This window comes from Homarus americanus, unplaced genomic scaffold, assembly GCF_018991925.1.
Source record: "Homarus americanus isolate GMGI-L3 unplaced genomic scaffold, GMGI_Hamer_2.0 scaffold11022, whole genome shotgun sequence".
Taxonomy (NCBI): domain Eukaryota; kingdom Metazoa; phylum Arthropoda; class Malacostraca; order Decapoda; family Nephropidae; genus Homarus; species Homarus americanus.
Genome location: NW_024737068.1, coordinates 9,975,883 through 9,985,142, shown reverse-complemented (window position 1 = coordinate 9,985,142; position 9,260 = coordinate 9,975,883). Strand labels below are relative to the sequence as shown.

The 9,260-nt window shown below is 41.0% G+C and overlaps 1 protein-coding gene across 1 annotated transcript; it reads right to left on the bottom strand.

Moving 5' to 3' along the window:
- Positions 1–246: 246 nt before the first annotated feature.
- LOC121872826 lies at positions 247–8,986 on the bottom strand. The gene is made up of 3 exons (XM_042375874.1): positions 8,860–8,986; positions 7,255–7,372; positions 247–1,241 (listed from the first exon to the last, which is right to left on the bottom strand). Exon 3 carries the CDS (start codon positions 1,238–1,240, stop codon positions 554–556), a length of 687 nt encoding a protein of 228 aa, XP_042231808.1. The 5' UTR covers position 1,241; positions 7,255–7,372; positions 8,860–8,986; the 3' UTR covers positions 247–553.
- Positions 8,987–9,260: the final 274 nt, after the last annotated feature.

Sequence of the window (9,260 nt, the reverse complement as noted above, 5' to 3'; positions counted from 1 at the left end):
GATGAGCGTAAAACACAGTTTTGACACTAACTGGCCTATAGCTGCATTGCGCAAGTGCTGTGCGTACATTGGTTTGTATGACTGCCAATTCACATATTCCCTCTGCAGCAGGAATAAACGCGAACATGTAGGCTGGACATACGTGTAGGTGTAGATATGACGACTTACACCGTGACAGTACCTCAGGATCCTCTAATGCCAATAAAGAATAATCTTCATCTATAAGGAAAAGTTCTTTAGGCCTATCCAGAGTATACAGTGTGTCGTTAACAAACCAAGGGAAGGGTTCTAAATGCCATGCATTAAACTGATGTTGCCCTCGCATAGGAATGTGGATGAGAATAGCACTGTGCGTGAGAGTCCACTCCAACAGAGGGTAATAATATTCTACCTCATTATCATTAAAAATAGGAGGCAAGTTATACTGCAACTTGGCAATCTGTAAAGCTTCAAGAAGCGTCTGTACAGGCACAAGCTTTGCGTCCACACGCCCTATCCCTGCATCTACTATGCTGTCAATTAGTTCGTTATTAAAGGTAACAACCTTCTGAACTTAAATTTCAGCAGCATGCAAATATTCTGTGAAATAAAGGAGCCACTCTAACGTCGGGATTGATTTCTGTAACTTATTAACAACCCTCGATACATGGTTAGACTCCGATATTATCGCATTAACTTTTGATTCTAAAGCACTAATCGCATGGAATGTTTGCGAGATAACACGATTCTGCTGAGATACAGCTTGATCGACAATGTTCATTCGGTTCCCGAATTTAGCTACATCGTAGGCCGTTGCCGTGCCTAACAGAGTGCTTTGGATAAGACCCACAAAATTAAATAAACCCCTTTTTCGTCGTGTCTGAGAACGCACTTCTTTTGCAAGATCAACTTCAGACGCTGGTATGCTTTTTCCAAAAGCAACGAGGAGCTTGCGAAGGTTCATGAGACGAAAGTGTAGAAGTTCAATAGTTTGTGAAACCATCGTCGATACATTAGTAGCTGAACTGAGACTCTGTAGGATGTCCAATGCTGATTGTAGTTGCGCGTCGACGTTTTCCATCTGACGGGGAAGTTGGAGCAGTCCATGTAACTCATACTTGATGTTCACCACTTCCTCCACTACGAGAACGCGTCCAAGGGGTGCAACAAGCGCACCTGGTTTGAGGACGGATGTGGACATGTCTGTCAACACAACGGTGCCACAACACAGTAGAAGCAACACGATGATGTTCCAAGCCATTCTGTAAGAGATTACACACGTTTTAATATCTACTTGCAGAACGAAATTTCATACAATAATCATTAGGCACACTCTGCTTCTGTACAGTCTGTAAAAGGTGTCTATCACATCATCATCAACTGTGGGCAACAAATTCTCATGGGTCTTCTTAAGACGGTCCGCATGCACGACATCTGCAATCTGTGCATTAGGCTTCCAAATTTTAAATTTGTTGCCTGTTTCTTTGGCAATAATGCGGAATGGGCCCGAAAACTTAGCCGAAAGCTTGGAGTTCCTTTTGGGTTCTCTTACCATAACAGCATCTCCTACGTTTAACACGACAGGTTTAGCATGTTTATGTTGTTTGACCATCATTTCAGGGCCTGACGCTGCGAAATGTGATCGTACTTGGGTAGGAATATCCGTAAAAACACTGATTTGTTTTGCCGCGAAATCATCCATATTATAAACAGGGTTGGGCGTATCCGTAAGTACATCATAAGGTAGACGTTTATCTGTACCATGTAGTAGGGTGATTTGCCCATAGAGCTCTTAATCGACCCATTAATAGACGCTGCCACCTGCGGTAACCAATCTTCCCATGTGTATTGCAAATCACTCACAATCGGGCGAAGTATCTCCAGGATCTTGCAATTGGTTCTCTCAACAAGGCCATTAGGATGCGGATGATAAGCTGTCACAAAACTTTGCTCAATTCCATATTGCGCACATATTTGCGCTACTACCTGATTCTTGAACTCGTCCCATTGTCAGAGAGAAGAACTTTAGGCGTAGTATATGGACATATAAGATTCATCACTAATGCATAGGCCATTGCATCGGCCGTTTTATCTTTTAGTGGGACCAAGACCACGAATCTAGAAAAATGATCCACACACACTAAGACGGGTCTAGGACAACTGGCCGCCGCCATCTGGCTGCAGCCCAACTGGCGGCGGGAAACTAACCTAACCTAATCTAACCTAACCTAACCTAACCTTTGAGAGCGCAAAAATAGGCGTTTGCAGTTTACCCCCAGTCCGCGGCGGCCAGTCGGCCGCGGCGAGTTTCCCGCGGCCAGTTGGGCTGCGGCCAGATGGCGGCGGCCAGTTGTCCCATTCCCCACTAAGACGTACACTGATCCCTGATGACTCCTCGGGAGTTGTAACACATCAACAGCGACTGTGTCAAACGGACGGTCTGGTGTAGGATATTGTAGAATCGGGGCCGGTGATCCTGTTGATCCTTTATGTTGAGCACATGCCAAACATTTAGCAATGTGTAATTCTATGTCTTTCTTCATAGTGTTCCAGAAATACTTCTTTCTTAATTCCGCCAAGCATTTGTCACGACCCTGGTGACCTGCCTGTGGAACATCATGGAACAATGTTATAATCGTTTCACACAACGTGTCAGGTACGACTATTTGAGAAACAATACCCTCTGGCGTCTTTTTGGACCTATGGAGTATATTATGTCGTAATTCAAACTGACTTAAGGGAACAATTAATTTGGGGAGTTTCACAGTTTCACCTCCTCTCCCGATTCTAGAGCAAAAATGACTGCTGACCAGAGTGAGTCGCGTCGTTGCTCATCCTCCAGTTGTGAAAGAGTGAACATTGATACAGGCATCACTGGTGCTATATTTCTTGACAAAGCGTCGGCGACAACATTCGCCCTTCCCAGTAAATACCTAAACTCGGGGTCAAATTCCTGAATTGTCAGATACCAGCGTACTAATCTGCCTGATAAGTTTCTGCCATGAAACAGCTCAGTTACTGCCGCATGATCCGTAAAAACAGTTATCTTATATCCAAAGATAATGTCTTTGAATTTCTTAAGTGCCCACACAACGGCTAACTTTTCCAAATGCGTTTCCGAATAACGTGTTTCAGCATCAATAAGTTTACGACTTGCAAAGGCTATTACGCTAAACTTTCCACGCGTATCCTCTTGCATGATTACAGCTCCGATCCCAAGTCCAGCAGCATCAGTACAGAGGGTGAAAGGTTGAGTGTAGTCAGGGAATGCTAGAACAGGGGCATTGGTAAGCGCTATCTTCAATGCCGCAAAACTATTTTCTTGTTCAGCATCCCATATAAACATTGCATCTTTCCTTAGCAACCTTGTCAGGGGCGATGCTAATGTTGCATATTTCTTGATAAAAGAACGATAATATCCAGATAAGCCAAGAAAACTACGCACATGATCAACTGAGGTAGGACGCGGGAACTGAGATACAGCTTTTACTTTATCATCTACTGTGTGTATGCCGTCACCTTCAACTACATGACCAAGGAAATGGATTCAGGATTTTAAAAACTCACATTTTGAGAGTTTAATCTTAAGACCTGCTGTGGAAAGTTTTTCCAACACTTCACGCAGTTTAATTAGATGGGAATCAACGTCCTTACTGACTACTATTAGATTATCCAAATAAGCGCAGACTGTGGTACCAGTCAATCCGGCAAACAGGGTGTTGATCATTCTTTGAAATATTAGTGGGGCATTCCTGAGGCCAAATGGCATCCGGAGAAACTCAAAGTGACCCAGCGGCGTACTAGATGCCGTGACCTCTCGTGATTTCTCATCGAGTGGTATCTGCCAATAATCACTAAGCAAATCTAAGTTGCTAAATACAGCATTATCCTTACCTAAGGACTGCAATATGTCACTCAAGACAGGCATAGGATACCTATCCGGGATCGTTTTTTCATTAACGTTCTGAAATCAATAACAGGGCGCCATCCACCATCCATTTTCGGGACGAGGAATAATAGGCTATTAAAAGGGGACTTAGAATGTTTAATAACATTCTCATCCAACATATCTTGCACCATATACTGAACTACAGCACGCTGGCTATGAGGTAGTCTGTAAGCTGGTACATAGATAGGATTTGTTCCCTCCTTTAATGCTATATGATGGGATGTCTGACCTAGCTTTTCCCCTGGCAAGGCTACAATATTTCTGTAGTCAGCAAGCAGCTCTAAAAGGCGTGTCTTGCCCTGAGGATGATCGATCACCTTAACATGTGGCGCTGTTTGATCTATCCTCTCTTGCCTCGTTTGTTGGGATTGCGTAACAATACTACCAATTGGGAATTTTGTAGGCTGTACTTCGACATTGTTGTGATATACTAGAAAATCACACAAATAACATCCTTTCTTTAATATCCGTTGAACGCCTGTTCTACTCAGAACTAGTACATCTGTCAAACCACTTGCACGTTTCCGGGAGACATACAACACATACAACATCAGTGCCCGTGTATACGTCATGTAATTCGACATTTGCTTTGGAAAACCTCATTCTGGTAATGGAGAGTACTCTTCAAAACTGCAGGTACGATCTTCCAACTGTTGCTGCTATAATCACGCTGGGAAAGTGAGGGTGTGAGGTCTTGGGTTAGCTCTGACACATTTTCCGCCTTCCTCTGAGTGGGAATGGTGGACAACACTTTCGACCTAGCGGTGAGCAAGGGTGTAGAATGACGCATAGCGCTGTAGGAAACACTTTTAAATGTAATAGTATTATTACGTGGATGAACATCTATTTTATGAGTGCTAAGGGTTGGGAGACCAAGTAACCCGTCAGCTGGCAAATTTAACTGCTGAACCACATAAAAGTCCGCGTAGAAGGGAGCACCACGTCTTGAGAATCTGAGTGGTAACGTCACCATTCCGTTAATGCTCAACTGCGCGCCAGATACTCCTTCGAGATCAGCCTCGGTAGGTCTCCATTTGAAATCACGGTGAGGGAATTTATGTTGTAACTCCTGATAGGATGACAAGGCCAAAACATTCGCGCAAGCACCCGTATCCATATCAAGAGCCAATCTTGTACTATCCACTCTCACCGGCACTGACACCTATATGAAACGGCTGGTTAATTCCAATGTTAACCAGGTTGGTTCACATATATTATATTGGGCTTTACAGTAGAACGAAACCCAATTGAAGTTTCTTGTTTTATTAAAAAATATTATGTATATAATTCCTGAGTGTAGATCAACCATAAGTTCCACTATTTATGAGTGTGGTGAGAAAGGGACGGCGTCTTTATAAATACAGTAGACGTGAATCAACGTCCGTTCGATATTACGTAGTGAGTGAGACTGAGTAATGGGCGTCACTTGGTGCACGCTTACATAGTTGCTGACATATGGGCTTCACCCTCTTGGGCAGCTACCATTCACGTGATCAGTTCATGACCTCCTCATAGTTAGTGGAAAATTACAGGGGATGAATTTGAATATAAATCAAATGTAAAGAACCCATTTATATAATACTTCTGTTGATGAGACGGGCCATTACACGGATGACGGTTCAGTAAGGGAGAGATTGACAGGCAGTTCAGCCAGAAAGGTTTCTCCACTGTACAGGAGATTGAGAAAAGACGATTAGGGCGTCTGTGGTTATTCCAAAACTTGTAGATGCTACCTAAAGTCATGAATTGGATCTCAAGAAGCTATGCATTCAATTGAACATGTTGCCTTACATAAAGACTCAGTTCAAAAAGTTACTAAAGGTACAGATTGTTTGCTGCATAGTTAATGCAAAGTACTTCTTAGCGAAGTTCACAAATTGTTGTGGATGTACTGTACCTTACCATCCCTGTCACAATAGCAAATGCAGAAATAGTCTTTTCAACTCTGCGGCAAATTAAAACTTATATCCGAACCACCATGAATATAAAGCCAAGGAGACCAAATTTTATTTGAAAATATCTGCAGTTGATCTGTGACGGAATGTTAATTTTTAATTCATTAAACCTGAGGTTATAATCAGTGAATCAAGTGATCAGCTCTTGTGTAGAAATGGCGTTGGTACTGGGAGATTATGGAGCAAATTTATTATATTTATTTTCTGTTTCTACTCATTGGTGGCAAATTCTTTGAATGAATGCTCCCTCTGTGAATGAAGAACATTGTCAGGAAATAGGTGGGAATGTCGATTAGAAAGTGAAAAAGCAATTTGTTACTAGACAAGTGATATCAAGAATGCCTTACTCCAAGTGGCTGATGAATATGACGATTCAACGGTCAAGAGTCTTGTCCTGTTATGAACTCCAAAATTTTGAATTTCTTATTGAAATGTTTGTGTGATACGACATCCTGTTTGCTGTAAACATAGTGAGTAAAATTCTCCAGGTCAATGATATTCAGTTGATGTGGCTATCAATCATATGAAAGGACTGATTGACTTCTGCAGAAACTATGAATTTACTTTCACTAAGATAGAGGGGTATTCGTGGTACGGTGGTATCCTGCGTAACTCTCAACAGCTTGTCAAAGCTTCGAGCCTCGGCCCAGACACACGTGAGAAGGATGTTATCCGGTGTGACGAAAATTATAATAAAAAACAAATAGAACTAGCATCAGAAATGGACGCCGATCCTGAATTCAGAAAGATGGGCGACTCAGACATAAGAAAAATCAATATCCATCAATAGGTGCTGACGACTTTGACAAGACATGGAATTCGGCCGAGAAATCATTCGAGACCAAAAATTTTCAGGTTATTGTTGATCAGGCATTTATGTCACTGACAACCCGATTAGATCAAATGCAGAAGTCTGGCGGCAATTTCGATTTCCTGTACTTTGAGAAATAACAAAAGACAACATGTACAAATCTGGTGAACATAGTGAGTGGTAGAGATTTTCAGAACAATGATGGTAAAAACTTTTTCTTAGAACTACATGTACTCCGAGAGCTCACCCTCAAGGAGCAACGAATGCACTTAAAGCCTTTCATTTCATAAATTTACTGGATGGATCTTCCTCAAATGCAGAAATAGCACAAAGGATTTTGTTGGCATTATACGGTTACATCAGGAGAAAGACCTTTTTCAAACCTTAAAATAATAAAAAATATAAAGACGAGTGTGTCTGGTTGGCTGGTTCTTTACCAGAGTGAGGTATGAGCGGCCTCTACACCCCATAGCCCACTCCCAACTTTTTCTTTTGCCTTTAATTAATCTTCTGAGGAGAAAAAGTTTGGGGAATTCATTCTCATTAACTTCATCTCTTACCTTTGAAAAACCAGAGACAGGCACAATAAACGGTTCTCAGGCGCTCCTGTTGAATCATCGTCACCTAAAGGTCCAACCGCATTGCCTTCCGTGCTTGCGGGTAGTGGGCCACCGAGATCTAACCAGTATTGTCCGGGAAAAACAAAGCCTTGGACATTAAACACGAAGGAAATTTTAAAAATTAACAAACTAAATAAAGATTGGAACATGAACAATGGACATCATATGTGGTTGGTAAATGTGCAAAAGTTTGTAGGGAAACGAATAGATTGCAGTGGGACGTATGGGGTTAAGTGAACCCCATACGTCCCACTGCAATGGACAGGTTCATATAGCATTGGCGATGATTCTTACCACATATATTCAGGTGAAAAACCATGAGGTTTTTGTATTCTTATAAATCAAAAGTTGAACAGTAGTGTTTAGGTATACTGGTCAGTGTCAGCTAGAGTTTTGTTAGTCATGATACAGGTATATGCTCCAACAAATGATAGTAAGGATAAAGTTTTAGAACATTTTTATGGGGGTTTAAAGAAAAGAGAATACATCATGAAGTTTAATGACTGTCTGATAATAATGGGTGATTTTAACGCAAAACTTGGGAAACGAAAAGTAGCACCTGAAGTAGGACTGCATGGGTTGGGTAGTAGAAATGAGAAAAGGAGAAATATGACTTGACTTTTGTACGGAAAACAAGATGACCATTGCATATACATGTATATCGTTTGAACAACACTAGGCATTGTAATAAGAGAAAACTTTTAATCTTTTGTGTTTATTACTTGTTTTTTTTTTGTTCTAATTGTTTCTTTGTTTCTTATTTCAAAGTTTTTTTTCTTATTCTCAAAGTACTTATTTCCTTCAGTTCCCTTAATTACTTGTTTGTTTCATCTTATTTGGTTATATACTATTCTAGTTATTATTCCCAATATAGTTAGTTATTTTCGGTTCTGCGGGTTAATCTGGGAAAAACACACCATTGTCTTGTACTATTAAACACTTGTTAAATTATTTTATTTTTAATATAGCCACCACCCACACTTTTATATTAAGAATCTATCACCAACAATGATCCTCTCAAATAAAGTGGCACACGAGAGGTTAGGCACCTGAATTATCAAGAGAACTTTCAGGGATGGCAATTATCACAAGGAATGAGTGGTGATATACATATTATACTGAATATGGAAATATGAATATGATGACACTTTGAATCTTCATTCACAACAACAAAACCTAGGTTCAATTTATAATTGCTTTTCTGTAACACTTAGACAAAAGAGCAACTGACCAATAGGCCGTACTTTAGAAGTTACAATGCTCAGTAATCATACCACCTGAAGGGTAGTATTACACAACAGGGACACTAGAGTGATGGTCCCTCTAAACAATTGTCAATAACACACAGTGGTGTTATTACTTATAGCAACACATGATTACTTGATTAAACAACATGGAAAAATACACCAGCATCTATCAGCTGTAAGTATAGCTGGTTCACTCAATATACATAAACACTAATATTGGTCTCGATACTCGACCTAGGACAGTTATATTCTCAATAATCCATCCACAATCGTGCACACAAGCATAATTAGCACATACAGTCAGGATGAGTACAGGGCTTACGCCAACTTGGACAAAAACACAGTAGGGCGTTCACACTCAGTAGCTCAGTGAAACTGCAGCCGGGCTCACATGTTGAAGCTAAGTCAAGGCTCTGGACTCGGCTGTGAACAGCTACACACGCAGGTCTATGATTCTGTAGCACGGTGCGCCACCCACTCAGATCTTAATCCCAGCTTATTAAAGGCATCCTGCATCGGACATATTTCCTGCAGCTGGCCCCCAATCCTCGGCAGTGACAACAGCACATAATAAGACTGAGGAGTGTTACGCCGTCTCTTAATTTACTTAGATATCCAGGTTCTAGGCGTAACCAAACAAAAAGTGAAGTAAAATAAAAGAATAAAAATAAATGGAGTAAACCTTTAAGAATTTAATAG